The sequence below is a fragment of the Sciurus vulgaris genome, assembly GCF_902686455.1.
Source record: "Sciurus vulgaris genome assembly, chromosome: 3".
In the NCBI taxonomy this organism is placed as follows: Eukaryota; Metazoa; Chordata; class Mammalia; order Rodentia; family Sciuridae; genus Sciurus; species Sciurus vulgaris.
In genome coordinates this window covers 167,067,207-167,089,812 of record NC_136463.1, presented here as the reverse complement: position 1 = coordinate 167,089,812, position 22,606 = coordinate 167,067,207, and the positions used below count along the sequence as shown (strand labels likewise).

Genomic DNA, 22,606 nt, shown 5'->3' with positions numbered 1-22,606 from the left:
ACTTTTCTGTGCATAAGTTTCTTAATTTGAAGCAGTGCCATTTACTAACTCTTGGCATTATTTCCTAAGTTTTAGGGGTTCTACTGAGAAAGTTGTTGCCTGTGTCTATGTGCTGGAATGTTGACCCTACATTTTCTTCTATGATTCACATAATTTCTAATCTAATTCCTAGATCTTTGATCCATTTTGAGTAGATTTTGTGCAGGTTGAGAGATAAAGGTCAAGTTTCATTCTTCTATGTTTGTATATCCAATTGCCCCAGCACAATTTATGAAAGAGGCTTTCTTTTCTCTAGTGTGTGTTATTGGCACCTTTGTCAAGGATAAGATGAATGTAGATGTATGGGTTTGTTTCTGTGTCTTCTATTCTATACTATTGGTCTATGTGTCTGTTTTTATGCCAGTACCATAAATGCCTTCTTCATATATATTGTTTGTAGGGAAAGTATTAATTGAAATTTTCAGATTCAGTTTGATTTAATGAGTGTCCATCAGCCAATCTTTTGTAGGACTACAGAGACAATTATGATATAAGATTCTAATTCTGATGCATTTACTTGATCTTGCTGAAGATATGTATGAACACAACTGGATTTTGCATAGTAGAGGAAAATGGACTTGCAAAGACTCCTCTGATGAAGTAGAGTGTTTCTTAATTCTGAAATATAGAGCAGAAATAAAAGGCACGTTTTCCTTGCCTATATTATAATTTAGCAGGATTTAAGTAGGGCCTCTAATGGAAATTGAACCTCAGTAAAATGTTGTGATTAAGATTATAGGTCAAATTGGTTTTTGTTGTTAGTTTCTTTGTTTTACTTTAACTACATATGTATTTTTTCTTTAACATACACCCATTACAGGACTCAACTTCAAAATATATCACATTCTTTTTAATAAAAATTGTAAATTCTAGTTAAAGAAGAGAATGTGCCTTTAGAATCCCCCACAATATTTGTGCGCTACCCCTAATATCCTAATGCCATGAGCATATGGTAGATGAGCAGTAAGCGAGAAAGTTCTTGCTCAGTTTACAACTCGATAGGAACACGTATTTAGGAGATAATGCTCACTCCATTCCCCGCTGTTCTTACGCAGCACAGATGCTGCCTTCACACTGTGGTCTTTGGAAAACTGATGCCCATCCCTTTTTTCACTCTGGCTGACCAAGTTCCTTTAAAGAAAGGGGGAAAAGGACTTGCTTCTAATTCAATATAACAAACTCTAGGGATTTTAACAATTTGGGGCTGTATTTGAATTAAATGGCTACCTTTCTGGAGCCAGCTAATACCTCTGCGTCCCTCTGGGCCTTATGTCACAATGGAAATGCATGACTGGAGCTCCTGAACCCTACTCTGGTAGACCTCCAGAAGGAGGCATCTTAGAAGTAGTAAAGTGAGAAAGAGGGTTCCAGAGTTGTGTCTGTTCTCTAGGGGACTCTCATGTCATTGGTCCCTCCTTTGAATTGCTTATTTAAATGCATTTCAGTTTATGAAGCGCTGCTGAATACAAACATACATATGAACAGAGAGAAGAAAGTAGAACACATTTTTTTAATGTAATAGAAGTAAACATGCTCTGTGAGAAATGTAAGTGCTTGTCCCCTTCCAGAAGGTTCCATACACACTGTGAAAAGCTTTTCTTTTTATGAAAGTGCCACTGATTATGGCACTGATGGGATTGGGGGAAAATGAATCTCCTTTAAAAGCCAATTCCCCAAAACTCTTTAGATGAGTATAAGGAGAAAAGGATTATATAGTATTCATCTAAAAATTGGTATTTCTGATGAACTGAATACCTACTAATATATGAACCATCTCCTCTTTCAGGCATCATCATGTACAGCCATCCTTATCCAGGCGTGCAAGACCAGGAGCAAGCCACGTAAGCAGATATCCCTGCCATGACTGCTTTCTCCTTGGCATGACTGAGCCTCTGTGTAAAGTGCTCCAATTGGAAATCACAGTTGCATCTGAATGAAAGTCAATCTAGAAGGGCGGCTAATATAAGTCACTGGCTGGGATAAAAGGAAGTTTCTGAAAGGGTGTAGGGCAGGGTTGCCAAGTAGAGCTTGTTGACTGCAGATGCACTCAGTCTGCTGCTTTTATGAGTCAGGTGCATAAGTGCTTCATCATTTCGCCTTCCCTGCTTAGCAGGCAAGTCCCGTTTCTATGCCCCAGATCCATACATCCCTTGCATACATGCCGTAACCCTTGGAGACCGAGGTTTTTCTATCACATATCCTTAGTCAGTTCACATGCGTTAGAACTACATTTATTCCAGGGTCACAGCAGAGTCATGTCAGAGATATTATCTGGCTGTCTGCAGGAAGCCTTATTTGTGTCACAGCCAACTCTTGTACTGTTTTGTTGATGCTTTTAGTCATGAATCTTCCTGAAAGGAAAAGAGTTCCAAAACTTATGTGCGCTCTCCTCTTCCCATTGCTCACCACAGAATCAGCAGTTTAATCGATATTTTAGTGGCACTGTCCATCCTGATGGGTTATTCTGTCACCACCGCCAGCTTTGTCACCTATGTTGTAAGGGAACATCAGACCAAAGCCAAGCAGTTGCAGCACATTTCAGGCATTGGTGTGACGTGCTACTGGGTAACAAACTTCATTTATGATATGGTGAGTAACTTATGTCATTTGCCAGAAAGATAGTATTCATTTGGCATCATTTAATATTGAACAGTTATTTACTGTAGTTGTTGGAATTATTATCACACAGACAGTAAATCAGGAAAAATTTATTTAGTCCAGTGGTTGAAGGACAGAGAAAACTGCTCGACCTCATCTCTGGGACATTTCAGATTTCAAGGGCCCTTGTCAATATGCAGGCTCCTGGGCCCCAGATGGATTAAATCTTGGGAGTGGAGTGTGGAAGTAGACATTTTAAACAAGATCCCCCAGTTGACTTTAAGTACACTGAAGTCTTAGAACCACTACTGTGGAGAAATAGAAACTTAGCAGTAAAATAGTCTTACCTAATTGTGCCAAATAGTCAAGATTATAAAAATTTAATCAACTAATCGTGAAAACTTCAGAGTAGCAGTCCCTACTGAATGACACATTAGAGAAGATTAGCAGGGAAAAGAAGAAATGTATTTTATTGATATCTCTCTCATTTGCATAAAATGTTCCCAAAGTTCATATGGTTATTCTTGACTCGAAACGTGCCAGTGTTGGCCAAAAGCCCAGGATGAGGATGCATTTGCCTGTGATTATGGTGAAATTGCCTGAGTTGTTGTCAAGATCATTGGCTTGAAGAGTTGGAGAGTAATTAACTGCATATCCATTTTGTTAATGTATCCAGTGAGGTCTGAAATGTGTTCATTGTAGAAGCCAAATCTGAGAGAATGGTAATGACTGCTCTGGACGTCATAGAAACTTTCACGTTAAGAAAGCTTCAAGGACAATCTTCTGTGAACATCTACTTACTACTGAGATTCGGTGGTCTGATATCTGGTGCTCATTCCAATTTAGGAGATTTCCATTCCCGCTCCACCCCACGATACCCCAAAGTAAATTACCACCACCTCTTCCACTTTTGACATTTCTGCTTGCCAACAGAATGCTGGTTCTTTGTTCATACACCTGTGATTCCCAGAATGTGTGGGTCCTGCTGCCCTGCTGTTTTGCACAGAGTGACTCACACAGATAACCAAGCCTTAGAAATCAGCCATCTGAGAGCTGCAGCATTCAAACTGAAATCAATACTTTAAGGGCTGCCTCTAATACCAAGATACCTGGCTGTCTTATCTTCCTCTCCGAACCTCTGTCACTGAATGATCCCAAGTGTTAAAGCCTGGAGGCAGGAACACCAGGGACTTCTTGTATATCTTTAAAGATGGAAACTGGCTTGACCTCATATTGGAGGAGACAAATTCTCAAGTAAAATCAATGTAAAATAAGCTGAACGTTACAAGCAACAGGAACATAAATAAAAATTCACTCCTTCAAATTTTTCTAGGTCAACTTATTGCAGCCTTAAACTGGATGGCTTATTGATTTTTTTAAATACTTGCCTTATATTAAATATTGTTTTACATACTTCCATAGGTCTTCTACTTGGTCCCTGTAGCATTTTCAATTGGTGTCATTGCAATTTTCAAGTTACCTGCCTTCTACAGTGAAAGCAACTTAGGCGCTGTTTCTCTCCTCCTTCTGCTGTTCGGGTAAGTTGCTGATTAAGCAATGAAAGAGGAACTAACAGAATCAAATGCTCCCAGACACAAATAGGACCTAAACCTCATTAGCTCATTTGCAATTGTCTTGGGGTTTCATTTGACGTGAGTGACAACTAACGATACATTACAATTGCTAGTCCATAGTCTACAAAGTGTAATACGTCTGAAAATTAGTGTTACTATTATTAAAGAGCACTTACTGGGTGCCAAGTGTTACGCTTACCAATTTACATGGGTAATCTAATTTACGCAAAAACACAGGCTTTAGAATGACCGGGAAAATGCACACACATATGTTTTGATAAATTATATGAATACATATAGCATTTATAAGGTATACAAATTTACATATACTTTATCTTTGTATAGATGTCTAACAGGACACACATAATGTTGTTTTTATATCAGGCTAATACAGGTCGACATAATCAGTGCTTAGCATAGTAGTCTTCCTGCCTTGAAAGTGTGGGTAGTGTCCCTTAGTTATCTATTGTGGTTGATGTAGGATCTCTGTGTGTTCAGTGTTATTTAATTTTTTCCAGTGTTGCTTAAGCTTGCTCAAAATAGGCTGCCCAGCTTCTCACCAGGTCCTCTCTGCTTAGCTAACCTTCAACGATGCCATTATTTTCCCTCAACTTTAAATTATATGATTTACAGATTGAACTCATAATTCTAAGCAACGAAAATCTTGCCTGGAAAGGATAACACCACCCCCAGGGGGGATTAATTTGTAGTTGTAATAATGTAGGACTGACTGTTGAAGAATCCCTTTCAAAAAGAGGCGTCTTGCTGTCATGTAAAAAAACATCCTTTGGGTTTTTTTTTTTTTTTTTTTTTGTGTGTGTGTGTGTGTGTGTGTGTGTGTGTGTGTGTGTGTGTCAAAAAGAGGAATGAAAGTGAGATCTATCCACAAGACTTGGCAACTCATCCCTAATGTTTGCTTTTACTTTAGAAACCCATCTACATGTTTATGTTATTGCTTTATAAAACAATAATTAAGGCATAATTTTAATTCTTTGTATGATGGACCTACAGGTATGCCACATTCTCTTGGATGTACTTGCTGGCTGGTCTCTTTCATGAAACAGGAATGGCCTTCATCACTTACGTCTGCGTCAACCTGTTTTTTGGCATCAATTCCATTGTTTCCCTGTCGGTGGTATACTTCCTATCCAAGGAAAAGCCTAATGATCCGGTGAGGTCCCTTATTAGTCTATTCAACTTCAGCGAATGTATCAGAAGCTTTAACATGTTCAAGGTGGAAAGATTTTTCTTTATTCTGTCTTCTATAAATAGAAAAAATGTCATTTGGTTCTATTAAATTTAGGAGAGGAGAAGCTACGGCTTTAAAAGTTTCTCTATAAGCTCCATCTAGGTTAATGCCTATTATTGTATTTACTGGGAGTTAAAAACTATTGACATCGGATAGGTCTTGAATGGAGTGATGGAGGTGAAATCAGACATATTGTGTGGCAGTTCATAAATCATGCCACCAATTGGTCAGCTAGACATTGTGCTCATTAACAAAGCCTTATGGTATGGTGGTGACAAGGAGAATGGTTTAGTTATGTGACTGTAGGATTCATGTGAACATTCGTAGGGAAAAACCTAATTCATTCCCTTTCAATCATGTATTGGAATCTAGTTCATTGTAAGCATCACTTTCCATTCAGAGCTGAGAATTATGATTAGCGAGAAGAGAAGCACTAACGGTGCCAGGCAATTGAACAGAAAAGAATAGAAGGGAAATGAAGTGAACTGAGGAACAGTCAGGCACACGCCAGGAGGAGGAAATTCACGAGGTGGAAGCAGTCGGCCTCAAGTGTGAATAACGTGAAAACGAGCCATTTGCTCCTCTTTGAGATGTTGTCTCTCCTCCCATCTCAGTTCGCCTTGTTAGTTCCTCTCTAAGTAGATATCACCTTAGCTTCTGAAATTCTGTAGTGCCAAGTCCTCCTCATCAGGCACCTTCTGATTCTATCACACCCTGACACCCTGGCTACCTAGACATTCCCAATGTCTAAGGCAGTTCTAGAACTGATTTTGCCTCTGGGTGTGGACCTAATACCTTAGGGCACCCCCAAGAAAATCTCGCTCTCTCTCTACTTGCATTTCAATAATAAACCTCTACCATTTGGTTATAGTAAATATGTTTATGCAAATTCAGCATACATGTGAAATAATGACTGATCTAGACAGAGTTCTCAATATTTGTCTACATCTAACTTACATTTCTGTCCATGTGTTGGAAGGTTGACACTAAGCTTCAATGTTATTTCTCTTGTTTTAGACTTTAGAACTTATTTCTGAAACCCTCAAGCGAATTTTCCTGATTTTTCCACAATTCTGTTTTGGCTACGGTTTGATTGAACTATCCCAACAACAGTCAGTTCTGGACTTCTTAAAAGCATACGGAGTACAATACCCAAGCGAAACCTTTGAAATGGATAAACTTGGTGCGATGTTTGTGGCTTTGGTCTCCCAGGGCACCATGTTTTTCCTCTTGCGACTTTTAATCAATGAATGGCTAATAAAGAAGCTCAGGTAAATATAACAAAAGCAGTTTTTGATATCCATGATAGAGCTCAGTTTTCAAATATGCAGGGAGGGGTCAATATTCAGTTTTTCCATTAGTAGTATGGAAATGTTTTGGTCAAAAACTTAAAAAAAATTCGTAACACAATTTGTCACCTGTTTCATTTTTTATTTTTATTTATTTATTTTTTTATTTTTACAGACTACATTTTGATTCATTGTACACAAATGGGGTACATCATTTCATTTCTATGGTTGTGCATGATGTTTCATTCTACTAAACAGTTATGTCACCTTACATTTCTACAAGTTTTGCTCTACAATAAGGAGCAAATTTAAATAAGTACAGTTGACCTTAAAGAGAAAGATTCAGTGGCAAAGAGAGAAAATACGTCATAAACAAAAATTCGATTGTGGTAGGATAGAAAACACTTTCATGGGAAGAAACCAGAAAGAGGATTGAGTATGTGCCTTATTGGCAATGAGTTTGGGTAAAGAAAATCAAAATAAAGTGAGGATAGCATCATAAATGAAAAGAAGTACACATAACAAGGACATAACACTTCTGTTTCTAGTATGTTTTCCTATAGAAATGTTTGCACAAATGCAGAATTATATATGTTTCAAAAACTATTCATCATAGTAACCACCTTTAATAACAAAAGAATGGAAACCACCAGCATGTCCCTTATTTAAAGACTAGTTAAATTGTGGGCATACATTCAGAACTACAACACTATGCACCATTAGAAAGAATGATACAATTATCTGTGTAATATTTGGGATGACTTCTAACATTTGTTGAATAAAAATCTCAAAGGTCAGAACTATGTATAAATATCATCATTCGAATTCAAATAAATCTATATTATTTACACATACCTCTATTCATGGGCTATCCTAATTGTGGGGGCCTTTGCTGAAGAGAACTTTGTATGACTGAACACAACTTTTCACTGTATCTTCTTCAGTACCTTTTGAACTTAAATATGTATCACCTATTGAAAAATAAAATTTTAGTTACATAATAATAAAAGGAAAGACAAGACCAGAAATAGAGAAAAAATTAGGACATTAAGAAAAGGGTAGTGCAATTTGATTAGAACACAGAATTAAAATGTAATAAAATGTGATAAAAGCTTACCCTCTGGTTGGGAGATTATGGAGTCTCTTGAATGCTTGGTGAAGATTTGGACTTTATTCAGCAAACAAATGGTAGTCCATTAAATGTCTTGAACAGAGAGTGCAATGATCAAATAGTTCTTTGGGGGTGCAATTTTGCAGAGGCGGTGCAGATCAGAATGGGAGAGTCAGACACTGGCACAGTTTGAGGTTCCTGGAGAAATCTAGATGGGGAGCAAAAGCTCACCATGGGGATAGAAATAGAGATGATTCATGGCTGGACAGTTTAAGGCATTGGCAGTGTTTAGAGACTGATGGCATGCATGGATTTTGGAATTGGGAAGATTCAAAGTAAACATCACAATTGGAGTCTCTGGAGCTATCATTGAAAAAACAGAGACATTAGGAGGAAGACCTGGATCAATGCATTGGGTTTTCACATTTTATTTGTTTTGTTTGGTTTTGGTATTTGTTAGGCAAGATATTGAGGTGGGTTTGGAACTTAGTGAGTTTGCAGAGCTGTTAACCCTCAAATATTGTCTAGATCCTGGGTGAGACATTGATAGTGAAAAGCATACAGAATAACCCCCATGTTATTGATAATTTTAAAATACAGAGATCTGCTTATAGCATTGGGCTTATAGTTAACACTACGATATTGTACACTTAAAGCTTAGTTAAAAAAATGGATTCATGTTTTGTGTTATCACAATTTCAAAAGAGAGAGAGAGGGAGGGGGAGATGAAGAAGAGGAAAAGAAAAAGAAGGGTTTTTTTTTGTTTGTTTTTTGTTTGTCTTAAAAACATGGTGACTGCTCTTGGGCTTGTAGTTATTGATTTTACTAATACTCTGAACCCCCTCTTAGGGACTAATTTTAAGACACATTTGTATCTCCTTATTACTGAATTTAAGGGTTCTGAATGTTAACAGTGGATCTGTAAACATTTAAGGCATGGAAAACAAAAACCACTTCCCAAATATCATGGAAAATATGGTGAAGAGAATCCATACTAGTATTTTTTTGTTGTTTTTTTTTTTTTTTTTTTTTTAGCTATTTGGGTCACAGAGTACATGATAATTTTAAAAGAAGCATAATAATGAAAGGTATACTTTCAGTGAAGTGAAAACACATTAAAACATGTCAAAATTGAGTGCTGACCTTTCAAAATCATTGATGTAAAATCACTGGGTCCATCTCTTAGACTCTTCTTCAGAAAATTTAGTTCCTCACCTGTGGCAGAGACAATAGATGAAGATGAAGATGTGCGGGCTGAGAGACTGAGGGTGGAAAGTGGAGCAGCTGAGTTTGACCTGGTCCAGCTCCATCGTCTCACAAAGACTTACCAACTCATCCACAAAAAGATTATTGCTGTAAACAACATAAGCATTGGGATACCTGCTGGAGAGGTAAAGATTATCCTTTTTAGTGGCATAAGTGACAAATAAGAATCTTTAATTATTTAAATTCAATTTGTTTTTTTTTTTGGAAACATGAAAGTTAAGCTCTGAAGATTTCCATAAAGTGTGTGTGTGTGTGTGTGTGTGTGTGTGTGTGTGTGTGTGTGTGTGTAACTTACATGTCTATATTACTTGCCCTAGGAATCTGCCCTCTTGGCAGGGGGATTCATTAATAGCCATCCCACAGCAAGTCCTGATTCCTTTCCCAAGTTCTTGTCCTTTCTGGGGTAGGGTGGACTTTCCTGCAGAAAGCCTGTTTGGGCAGGGTACTCTCTTCAACCTTTCATTTCCAGACCTTTCCAAAGGATACCATGAAGAAATCAGAAGTTCTCAGGAAAAAAAAAAAAGGGTCCCAGAACAGCATCCATTTTTATTCTTGCTGTTTTCACAGACACAATATGATGGCAACTTTGAAAAAGAAAAAGAATATGGCTATTTCCCTTAGTTTTCTAAGAAAAACTGCAAACTTCATACACTCAGTTTATTAAGCAACATAAAAAAAATTATTGCTTTAGCAGCTTATTCAGTAAAGTTGTGATTTTGTGTGAATAGTGTGAAATCTATAAATGTAATTACTTCATTGGGTGAGCATATCTTACTGATGAGGTATTTTACTGGTGTCACAGAAAGGAGCGCTAAGGCAATATGTAAAGCAGGTCCTCTGTGTACATACAAATGTTCAGATGGTGAAAGGGAAAAAAATACATACATACCCATTTCTTTTAAAAGAGAAAGCTTCTACCTAATGCCATGAATAATTCTGATGATTTTTTCCCCCTTGGAAATGATTTCACCAGGGGAGAAGGAAAGACAACAATAACAGTGTGTCTAAGCTTTTAATCTTTTTCTCCCTCACACTAGTGCTTTGGCCTTCTTGGGGTGAACGGAGCAGGGAAGACCACCATATTCAAGATGCTGACTGGGGACATCATTCCTTCCAGTGGAAACATTCTGATAAGAAATAAGACTGGGTATGAACGATTCAAATTTCCGCTTACTAAAAGCACCATAATTAAAACAATTTCAGTGAACATTTTTATGTAAATTTAGTAGTTGTATTATTAAAATTTTGGACAGGAAAAAGCTATTCAAGTGAAGGAATATTTTTAAGACTTAAAATATGACTCTGATAGAGGGATTATTTTATCCCTTTTTATCAAAATTACCAACTCCTGTGACTAAAATAGAGCCACCTGCCCAACACTTGGGGACCAAGAGAGACAGGTCTTTTGAAACTCACATGCTTTTGATCTTCTCAATTCAGATCACTGGGTCATGTGGATTCTCACAGCTCATTAGTTGGCTACTGCCCTCAGGAAGATGCCTTAGATGACCTGGTGACTGTGGAAGAACATCTGTATTTCTATGCCAGGGTGCACGGAATTCCAGAAAAAGATATTAAAGAAGTGAGTACGCATGTGAAAAACTCGTTCCTTTGAAGACCATTGCTGTTTCTGTTTCTCAGTCCACCACACCCCCCCCCCCTACAAAACCAACTTGACTTCTGGAAAACTGTGACATTTTCCTCCTAGCAATGACAATGAACCTGTCTTAGCTTGATTGTGTGTCCTGCATACACACCTATGAACTCAGCTTTAGAAACTCCTCGGCCCATGTTTGTTCAGTTACCCTTTTAAGAACTGTCAAACAGAGGATCATGCTTGCATTAGGCTGTGAGTCGGGCATGGGTTGCTGATGCCTGTACTTCCTCTGGTGTTCAAATAAGCATTGATACCCAGAATTAACTGCAGAATGCCCGATGGAAACAGAACAGCTTCCATTCTTATTTATTTATATTTTGATGCTGGGGATTGAACCCAGGGCCTTACATATGCTAAGCACACGCCCTACCACTGACCTATGTCCCCAGTCCCACATTTTGACTTTTAATCTGTGACTCTATCTCACTGCAGCTATTTGCCTTTGTAATGGGATGGCTAACCCTTAGGGCAGTTTCCTCTGTTTTGCAACCCTGGAGACCTGCTATATAAAGTCCAACTAGGATTTCATTATTTGCCAGGGCTATTTAACTACAGAAATAACCATAAGAACCCATGATTCCTAATGCACTAAAGTTTTGATAGTAGGTCAGTTTTAAATAGACTTAAAGCCTTTGTGACAAATCACCTCTCAGTAAGAAAAAGATGAAGCAGTGATGACAATCAATGAGAAACCTGCCTTTGAATTCTCTTTTAGTTCTTTTAAGCTTTTTAAGCTTTATAGGAGAATCCTGTGGTAATAAAGCATAAAGTACAATCTGCAGTTGTAAACACACATACACACTTGCACACATTTGGGAAAAGAATCCCATTTGAAAATGAGTCTCTGATGGATTGCTTTTTATTTCTTAAAATAAACAATGAATTTTGAAGTGGTTCTTTGAAAATGAAAATAAAAATCTATGATGAATTTAAATGTTTTCTTTTTTCCTAGAACTATATTGTCCAGGATAAAATTTTCTTTCCACAAGCTGATTTTCTTCCATTTGGCGCTTTAAGGGTTTGGACAGAGAAAGGTCAAGCTAATTCTTCTTTTATTATCCACAGACTGTTCATAAACTCCTTAGGAGACTCCACTTGATGCCCTACAAGGACAGAGCTACCTCTATGTGCAGTTATGGTACAAAAAGAAAATTATCCACCGCCCTGGCCTTGATAGGAAAACCTTCCATTCTACTGCTGGTAAGAGAATCATTAGGAAGAAGTCTACTAAGTCATTTAAACAGCACATCACTTGTGCATCATCTTTATCAGAGTCAGTATTTAATGAGGTCTCACTATGTGCCAGTTACTGTGCAGAACACACCATCGAATTAAGGGAATTAACATCAGCGTGTAACTTGTTACCACAATAGGTCCTCAGAAAACACCTTTTGTCTTCTGAAGCAATGTCGCTCTCAGTGAGAACATGTAGCATGGGAATGAGAATTAGCTGAAACAAATTCAGGGTATTCAAATAACTTTGTGAAGTAATGGAACGTGGCAAAAATGTAATTCCTATTTGTTGATTAAATCATATTTCTTTATTAGGAACAGATCAGATAAACTAGGATTTTCCAAGGCACATTTTAGAACAATGTGTTGTGCTGTGATTTTATTTCTTTGAAGTTTAAAAATATGAGTTACCTAACTGGAAATGGGATGGATAATATACCACGCTATTGTATCTGAATTTGGGAGAGGGATAGCAAGAAATCTATTCTACATTCATATTGTCATTAAGAGTTGGAAAATTAAATTGATCACCTGGAAATATAAATTGCACATAGGAAGATATAGTATTCTGTTCCCCAGGCCCAACACTGCAAAAGGCTATTATTTCAGAGAAACAAACTTGCCCTTATTTTGGAAGATCCCCTTCATTCAGTGACCTCCAAACTCTGAAAAAGCATTAACTTATGCAATAAAAATCCAGTTATAAATCACCACATTATTCCAGAGATTAAGTCATACAGTGGATCAAATCATTGAAATTGCCCAGATAGAATGATGCCCAGCCCATCTTTCTGTAATACCAGCAGCTTCTCATGCACGGCATCCTGCCAATCGATGCTTATAATAGAATTCTATTGGGTAAGTGCCCCTTAAATTGAACACAACAATCCTTAGGCACCCCTGTGAGATAATACATGTAAAGCATTTTAAAATATTAAAAGCACTACTTAACTGCTGTATAGTAATGAGCCAAATGAAATACAAGCTCTGAGCAAAAGACCCTGCTTTTTCCCTTCTACATTTGTTTACTATGTATGCTGCTTCCTTCAAAACTAAAAACAGTAGCTGTCTTTTACTGATTTCCCAAATTAATAGTCACTCTTTTCTTTAAATTTAACATATTACTATAAAGATAAGTCTCTGATTAGCCTGTGTATTTTCCATTTCAGATACATTTTTAAAATTTTTACCTACTCTTGACCTATATTTCGTTTCTTTAATCGTCTGTCAGGATCTATTATTGTTTATTTAGATTATCTGTTGTTACATTTTGAATTTGGTGTCTGAACACTTTTGAAAGCATCATTGACTTTGAAAAATAATGTCTACTTCCACTTGGCAACTTCTGCAAATCTTGTTTTTATTTTCCAAGGAGTGTTAAATTTCAATTAATAACATAAAACTAAAAATACACCTCAAACATATTAACTGAAATGTCAAATTGTGTTCTTTTCTGCTTCACATAGCACGTTATCACTCGCAGTCACAATTCTGCTTTCATGAGCAAGATAGCAATCTTGTTGATGTAGCTTCCAATATATATGTGACAATGTAAAATTAAATGTAAAAATCCTGCCTTGTCAGTAACTGAAGAAGAATTTTTTCCAAAGAAACATAAGAGATGGATATAAAGCTACAGGGTGTCAACTTTAGTGAAACACTTTTTTAAACAGATTGACAATTTTAAATAGCTAATTTTGAGCTTTTTGACAGCAACAGAGAGAGACCTATTAAGTATAAAACAAGTTTAGTCATAGGACTTTGAAAACAGATTTCTGTTCTAGGGAATTGAGACTCAGTGATTCATATAAAGAACCTCATCAAAACTTAATTAATTTGATAAATTTTTCTTGTAACTCCCTATTAAGGATGAGCCAAGCTCTGGGATGGATCCTAAGTCGAAACGGCACCTCTGGAAGATCATTTCAGAAGAGGTACAGAACAAATGTTCTGTCATCCTCACATCTCACAGGTAAATTGAAAGGACCTTTAAAGTCAAATGGCACTCTTCTAGAATTACTTTTTTAGCTGAAAACAGTAATCCCATGTAACTTATTTAGATGATCAGCACCACAATTGTATGGAAGTGTTTTATGTGTGTAGACTATGGGCAAGTCAAGCAGATTTCATGGCGAGAATATTGGGGTGGGGCAGAATATAAGGTCAAAGCAGTGTTTTTGAAAACAATTTTTTTCATGAACCTATAGCCCTCTTAACTCAATGATGGTTCCCTATTCCCTATCAAATAAAGTTCAGTTTCCTTAGGCTTAGTGTGCAAGGCCTTCTATTATCTAGCCTCTAAATCTCCAGCCTCTTTTTCCTGCGATACTCTGCTATCAGTTCATCTGAACAACTCCCGGTTCTGCGTGTCACACTGCCCCTTCCCATCTCCTTTCTTCAGTTGTGCTTTCTACTTGAAATAGTCTCTTTGCAAAATATCTCCATGTTCTAATCTTACCAGTTTTTCCAGAACCATTTCATTTGCCTCTCTTCCATAAAGTAGTCCCCCTGAATCACCTAAGCATAAGAGGTACTAAAGCATTTTATCTGTGGTTTTCTTATGAGGTTGGCCTTGTGTTATCATTTGGGTTAAGTTCACCTTGCATTATAATGATCCTATAGTGAAAAAAGCATTAGATTTGTTTATTACCAAGAGACTTATTTATATCCTAGCTTTGTCCCCAGCATGCTGGAGCCGATCCTTTCATTTCCATGAACATTTGCATGAAGTAGACAGGGTGATATGTAAGATTGTCTCCAGTTCTCATTGTCCATGAAGTGAGAGAGCATGTAATTGAGTACAGGTTAACTAGTTATAAATCCAAAATATAAAAGCCAACCAGAATATGAGGCATAATGAAAAAGCTCGGGGTTATTTTGGAAACCTTTCTTAGGAAATGTACATCCTGAGTCAGAGCCTAAAAGAGTTCGAAAGAAATATTGAATTTGATAGAGGGGGCATTCCAGGTGAAAGAGATGGCCTTGAGTTTTAGAAGAAACACTAATAAACCCTACCTGAAGACATCCCATTTATATTTTAAGAGATTCTTTTTTTTGGTTCTCCTCCAGGAGAGATTTCTAAGGTGCTATAATGAAATGATTAAACTTGTGCTTATGAACTTCAACCCAGTTTTCTATGCTCTGAATGTTGATGTGATTCTGCTCTCTTTCAGCATGGAGGAATGTGAAGCCCTCTGTACCAGGCTGGCCATTATGGTAAATGGGAGATTCCAATGCATAGGATCTTTGCAGCACATAAAAAGCAGGTAAAGAACAAATATGTTGTTTAACACATTATGTAGGACTATCAATCTAATGGGCACTGCTGTTAGTTTCAAGGATTATCTCAGCAACCTGTTCTGCATGTAGTAAAACAGGTACGGAAAAGCTAATCATTGTGAGTAATCATTGACTGACCTTAAATTTAAATTATTTTATTGAGGGTTCATTATATTTTTTTGTTAATAACTCTAATCTTAGAGGGCCTAAAGCTAATAATAATAATAATAATAAACAATCTACAACTGAAATATTCTCAGGAACTAATTTTAAGAGTTTATTAAATAAATTAGACCTTGACAAGTATATGAAGGCATAGAATTTTGTCTAGCATGTTCATTTGCCATTTGTCCAGACTTTCAGTAAGCTATGTAACATTTTTACCACATTGAAAATTTTTTAATCAAGAATACATTGTGGGGCTGGGGTTGTGACTCAGTGGTAGAGTGCTTGCCTCATGTGCAAGAGGCACTGGGTTCAATTCTCAGCATCACATAAAAAATAAATAAAAAAAAATAAAGCTGTTGTGTCCATCTACAACTAAAAATATTTCTTTTTAAAAAAGAATACATCAGGGTTGTGGCTCAGTGGTAGAGCACTTGTCTAGCACATGTAAGGCACTGGGTTTGATCCTCAGCACCACATAAAAATAAATAAATAAAGTTATGGTGTCCGTCTACAACTAAAAAAAATTTTTATAAAAGAGTACATTGGGGAAATGTACAGAAATATCATATTATCATCAAATTCAAATTAATAGTTTATATTCACCAGGATGTATATGCATTTATACATATCAATACCAAACTTCAGGATGATACTTTATAACTTCCTACACAACAACTTGACTTATAAAACAGTAGTATCCAAGATAAGGAAAAAAAGATGAGAGGCCTTTTGTTGCTCTTAGGTAGGTTGTTTTAACTCATTTAAAAACTCTATTCTTGGTGTAGTTAACTCTAGTGTATTTATTTAGTATTTATTTTTAACCCCCCCATGATTTTGATCTTCATTGTTGAGACCAAACCTCCAATGCCCCACCCCTCAAGGCTTTGCTTACTTTAAATTAGAAAGTATTTAACTCCAGAAATTGCCATCCTTTGTCAATTTATTGATGTCAAAGAAAGGCAAGATTTTATGTTGTTTTTTTTTTCCCAATGTTGCTTTTGCCCCAAGAATCTGACTTAGTACAGAGGTAGAAATAAATAAAAAATCATGGCAGTGAACTTATTTCAAGTTTGCAACATGCCCTGAACTTTTATGGCAAAATGATAGTCTTTATATAAGAAAATGGTCGGCTCGGGTCCTATTTCATTATCTAGAATTCCAGGGGAGCTATTTTGGCAAAATGTAACTCATACTGTATTTTGCACTTTTTCTTTCTAGGTTTGGACGTGGATTTACTGTCAAGGTTCACTTGAAGAATAACAAAGTAAGCATGGAGACCCTCACGAGGTTCATGCAGCTCCATTTTCCAAAAACGTACTTAAAGGTAAGTGCTGCCTGCCTGCGGAGCTTGACCAGCTTTGACGGTCAGAGTCCAGCCTCACAATGAAAGTCCACCACATTAGCTCAAGTTGCGTCAGATACTCTGAAGCACACTTCATATGAACAAATAGGATTTCAAGTTATTTATTTTTGTAGCTTTTTAAAGTTAACATAGTCCTTTCCTAGGCAGGTATTTATTTCTCCCTCACAAAGGTTTTATGTCTATACCATATTGGTTTTCAAGTTGAATGCATTGCCAGTTTACTAGTTATATATGTTAGGGAACTGAGGGGTAACAGGTATCACAGGACCAAGGGCATTCTTAGGAAACAAAAAAGTTAACTAGCTCCAGAATGTTATACCTGAAGCAGGTTATCTCCTTTGTTCCTCTCGTTTGAAAAATAAACCCACAAAAATTTGTATAACCCTCAAGTCCCAGAGTAATTGAAATATAGCATCGACTTTAACTGACATATGCATTGCCCAGCCACAGAATGGACACATAAGGATATAAGCATAGAAATCTCATGCAGCTTGTTCTTAAAATTAATGTACTTCCTTCTTGATGGAACAGCAATTCATAGAAGCTGATGAAATGGCAAATAATTGTTAAAAGGAAATCAGATTTGGAATAATGAAAAGAAATCACAAAGCCAGGGGCTCAGCCCAGCTGTGCTGGGTAATACCCAGCAAGACATTTAGTCTCTGAACCTCATTTTCCTCATTTGTAAATAAAAATAAACATCTATTTCACAAAATTGATGTGAGAATTAAATAATAGTGTCCATAAAGATACTTCATACTCTATAAAGCACAATATTAATGTGAACTGATTTAGAGAACAAAACAATGCATTTTTAAATTAACTCTTGTATCTTTACAAATTACTTTTGCCTTAGCCTCCACAGACATTGGCTAACTTCTCTGGGAAATAATAGCTTTCATGATTCTTATCAAGACCCATTTTCTATCATTTAAATTTAAATCCAATTTTAAGTTAAAGGATACCTTTGATGCACAAATTTCTTTGGTCATACACTTTTTCTTTTGGTGAATTATACTGAGCTGAAATTTTTATTTACTGAGTGATGAAATTACATTTTTCCTGGTCTGTTCCTCTTGAGACTAGTACTGTACAGGCAAATGAAGTGATGATGAAAGTTTGATTTCTCCCTGAGCAGCTCATGCTTTACAAGTCTGCAGTGTTTTCTAGATTCTAGAAGGGAAACAGCCAGACCAACAATTGAAGGTAGAAATAAGGAAGGTGGCCAGATCGCAGTGATAGGCATAATACAAAAAGAGTCCGTGGGGGAGGCCAGGCACGAGCAAAGGGGTGTGGAAAAGGAGGAGGTCTTGAGGAACAGGCTGAAATACACCATCCTGATCTGATCCATAAAAAATACACGGGTAGTTTCTGGAATAAGAAAGCATCCCAATCAAACTAGTGTTTAGAAAGATTACCATAGCTGCTCTATGCCAGAGTAAATCAGAGTCTCTGGTGTTTAGGCTTCTGAAGAGGTTGTTGCAGTAACTCAGATGTGGAGTGGTAAGTGTCAAGTTAATAATATCCATGGTGCAAATAGAGAGGAAAAGTTCAATTTGTATGCTATCTTAGAGAAAACTCAAAGATATGGTAACTGATTAAATATTCAGAAAAGTGGTACTATTGATACTCCAGGGCAGTAAGAATAGAGTACTAGTGGCAACTATTGATTACAATTTTAAAAACTGAAAAGAATTTTAAGGAGAATTGAGAAAGGATGTGATATCATTTGAATGAGTCTCTCCTAGACACTGCTTTTGAAATGTAATGTCATCAGCCAATATAAACTGAACGGCTAATTCATAGCCTTTCAGAACTGTAACGTAAAGATACAATTTCTAACATTGATCTCAGAGAAAGATTATGTGAGCTGAGCATAAGCTGACATGTGAGACACCATTCCATGAATTTTTTTTTCAGGCAAGATTATGACTTTATAAGTGACCGTGAATGCAGAATGGTTTGGAATTTTCATTAGCTTTTTAATTTGTTTTCTCTTTGACGTTCATAAAATTTTTCATTTCATCTTTACAAGCTGTTAGTCTGAAAACACCCTTATTTACACAGTAGCATCATTTTCAGTGGAATGAATTTCAATATTTTTCTTTGCTCTCAGTAAAGTTACATCTAATCAAGTCAGTATTACCTGACATTGCAAAATAATTTTTTTTGATCCCCACAGGATCAGCACCTTAGCATGTTAGAGTATCATGTGCCAGTCACAGCAGGTGGAGTAGCAAACATTTTCGATCTGCTGGAAACCAACAAGGCTGCTTTAAATATCACGAATTTCCTAGTGAGTCAGACCACTCTGGAAGAGGTAAGATGTATGCTACGACCCATGTGCACAGTGTCACATATTAATTATTATGCATCCTGGTTATTTCTTTTTAATGACATTCAATTTATTTTTAATTGAAGCAACATCTAATCTTGCACCTGAAAAACTTAGCAAAGAGCCTAATTTATTTCTAACTGCATTTGGGGTTATTAAAAAAAGAAAAAAGATGTGAAAGGCATTAACTATTTTTTAAAGGAGAAATGAAGATTTTTCTATTCTATATCCATAAATTTACATGTACATGTGAGGCAACAAAACACTTTTTTTGAACTACAAAGTGAATAGCTGTCAATGCTGTCCTTAGTCTCTCCTGGTAGGTTTCGTAAAGAACATTTCATTGGTTTCCTGGATTAAGGTGAGATGGGAAAAGATGGAGAGAATTTGCGGAACTTTAGGTCTACTAAATCCACACAATTAAAGCAGCCACTGCGGAATCCTGTTCTTTCACTTTCATCTGTCTTAATTACATTTACAGTCAACAGCTGGAGACTCAGTAGGTCCCTTGTCATCACCTCTGCACTGTCTTAACTTAGTGCGGCCCAGCCAATGTGACATATAGAATGTTTGACTGTGTCTGTCAATGGTTCTGAAAATAAGTCCTGAAAGACCTCTGTTAATGTATCACGCTGTAATTTATGAACAACTTTTTCAATGAGACTTTAGACATCTTAATAGGGATTTGAGATGAGATTTAGTCTTTGACTAAAAGATTTAGTCTTTGACTCATGACCAACTACCAGCATCATGCCTAGCAAAAACTAAATGCTTGATAGTTTTTGCATGAGTCTATGACTAATAGATTTAAGGACTTCAAAAAGTAGAGTTCTGCCTGTTAAATAATTGGCTAACTAAACAAAATGTGGCTAACTATACAAATCCTATTTTAGTGCATTATCTCTACAAACTAGTAAAATTTCTACCAAAATTTTTATATAAACATTTGCTAGGAATTTTAAGCTAGGCTCCTTGTTTATACTTGATAGAGATATTGATATAAATCATACAGATACAGATATATGACTATAGATATTTGGTTATAGCTTTAGATTTAGATATTATTATAGATATAATTACAGTCATAAATATAATCAGAGATGTGGGTGTTATTTTCAAACTCCAGTTAAAGTTGACTATATAAAAGGACTCCCAGTGAGAATATGTATATACCTATGGGCATGCCCCTCCTGTGTGTGTGTGTGTGTGTGTGTGTGTGTGTGTGTGTGTGTTGTGGGTAAGAGGAGAGGGGGTGAGTGGGGAGAAATCACCTTAATTTTTCCTTTGATTTACCAGCACTTATGGCCTTATTTTTCTTTAAAATAATAACAGGTTTTCATCAACTTTGCCAAAGACCAAAAGTCCTATGTAAATGCTGATACCAGTAGCCAAGGTTCCACCGTAAGTTTAGACTCACAGGATGACCGGATAGAGTCTTAGTATCTGCAACACATTCAATTTCAGCAAATGGCCAATGGACGCATTTTGAAGAAGACATCAATCCCTTCCTCGAAATCTCCTCATTTTAAAGTGTTATACTGTACAGCAGTTGCCATTGTGTAAGACTTACAAGTTATAAATGAAAAGTTTTTTTTTTTTTCTGAGGTTAGCGAATGTTATTGGTACAGGAACAGAATTCTGTATTCTCAACACTGTGAGCATAACATATGCGTTCTTATGCGAAGGTGAGACCACCTGTTGATGAATGTCTTAATTTATTACTTTCAATAAAAGAAGATAGCTTAAAGGCATGTATATTAGTAGCTGAAAAGTAAGAGTGAAGAAGAAGAGGAAGGTGAATTGGGGTAGGTTGGGTTGGGTGAACGAACAAAATAATTTATTTCTAGAAAATAACAGAATGCACATCATCACGAATATGACTCCACTGTGATGTGTCAAGTGCTAAAGGCCCTATTAACACTGGCAGTAGGCCGTAGGCACAGTGTCTACAGGTGTGTGTGTGTGTGTGTGATGTAGTACAATTGGGGACATATTGAACCCAAAGAAATGCTTTCTACAAGAGTGCCATAAAGGGGGCAGCTTACCCTGGTGGTAAGCAGAACTTCCTTCCTGTCCTGCCTTGCCAATCATAAGGCACAGGTAGAGCCAGAAACTAATTGATCTTCAGGTGGGAAGTAGGTGCATCAGATGAGCAAATGCAAACCCTGAAAACTGATTAAGAGTTCATGTGCTGCTGGCAGGCGACATTTTTAAAACTCTTACAGAAACCCTCATATCCCATGTTTCTCCTCAGGAAACGTTTCTGTGGAGGGAAAATGAATATGAACATAATCTTCAGCTAATTTCCCTGCTGACCCAGAATTGTGTGGCTTTGGATAGACTTCTTAATAATGCCAAGTTCTGAAACCCTCACAGAAGGTGCTTTATGAACCATGCATGTGTGTGTGTGTGTGGTATGTGTGTATGTGTGTACACATGCTTGTGTGTGTATGTACAAGTTTTCCATGTTTGGCACAATTGTTTCTGTTTCAAATACCAATAAACTCCAAGTTTAGGAAAAAAACAACCATTCATGATGTCATTTCATTTGTTAAAAAAGAGCTGAGAAACTCAAAACAGAAGTCATGAGGTCCACAAGTCCCCTGTGTTCTGTCCCTGCTATCCTCTCCATCCTCAACCATCACCTGCTTGAAACGCCTCTGCATCTCAAACCTTCACACAGGCTGTTCCCTCGTGGGGAATGCTCTTCCCCTACACTCTGTGCCCAGCTAACAGTCTTGAGAAATGTGACAGTTTCTCAGAGAAGCTTTACTGCCCTGCTTTCTAGGTATAAATCTGACCGCCCTGTTCTAATACCATATCTTTGTACCTCTTACCTTTTTGTCAAATCATGCATCGTAATTTGTCATGCAGACCAAGAATACATATCTTAACAGATGGCAACAGGGTTTCTCTTGGGATCCAAAATGCATTTGGTGAGTATAATGTATAGATAAACCTTTTGGAGTAAAAGTGTAGCTTTGAGAATATGGATGTCTTCAGAGGCCGAGACAAAAAATATGGCCAAGCTCCATCAAAAAAAGAAAAGGAATCTGCTTTCTGGAATTTTTTTTTTTTTTTTTGGTTGGTCACTTGACTACTTCTGAGCAATGGTGGGAAGGAAAAGGAGAGAAAAGACATTGAGGAAAGAGGAACCAGTGAGATGATGGACAGTTGAGTATTGAAGAGAGGAAAATTGGCAAGAGAGAAGGGGTTGAAAGGACATTTGAAACTATGAATATCCAAATACCTTTTTCACATTTATTCACTGTGCATCCTTACTGTGGGCAGTCCTTATTACCGTCAAATCTTCATTAAACTTAGTCACATTTGCAAAGCTTTACATGAATGAGTGTGCTGTGGAAACAAGAAGACGTGCTCACCCCTTCTTCCTTTGAGGAGCAGAACAGAGCTGCTTCATCTCAGAATGAGAAGCCTAAAGGCA

General features: G+C 36.9%; 1 protein-coding gene across 1 annotated transcript in view; it reads left to right on the top strand.

Annotated features, from left to right (window-relative positions):
* Positions 1–21,790, top strand: part of ABCA12 (ATP binding cassette subfamily A member 12) — a 170,972-nt gene extending 149,182 nt beyond the window's left edge. The window contains exons 40-53 of the mRNA XM_079132508.1: positions 1,826–1,880; positions 2,451–2,628; positions 4,060–4,175; positions 5,223–5,382; positions 6,478–6,731; positions 9,047–9,251; positions 10,164–10,273; positions 10,567–10,708; positions 11,849–11,983; positions 13,885–13,988; positions 15,190–15,282; positions 16,682–16,787; positions 19,009–19,146; positions 20,494–21,790. Of these exons, the coding sequence (XP_078988634.1) occupies positions 1,826–1,880; positions 2,451–2,628; positions 4,060–4,175; positions 5,223–5,382; positions 6,478–6,731; positions 9,047–9,251; positions 10,164–10,273; positions 10,567–10,708; positions 11,849–11,983; positions 13,885–13,988; positions 15,190–15,282; positions 16,682–16,787; positions 19,009–19,146; positions 20,494–20,601 (1,904 nt within the window). The 3' untranslated portion in view covers positions 20,602–21,790. The remainder of the gene's footprint in view (positions 1–1,825; positions 1,881–2,450; positions 2,629–4,059; positions 4,176–5,222; positions 5,383–6,477; positions 6,732–9,046; positions 9,252–10,163; positions 10,274–10,566; positions 10,709–11,848; positions 11,984–13,884; positions 13,989–15,189; positions 15,283–16,681; positions 16,788–19,008; positions 19,147–20,493) is intronic.
* The last annotated feature ends 816 nt before the right edge of the window (positions 21,791–22,606 follow it).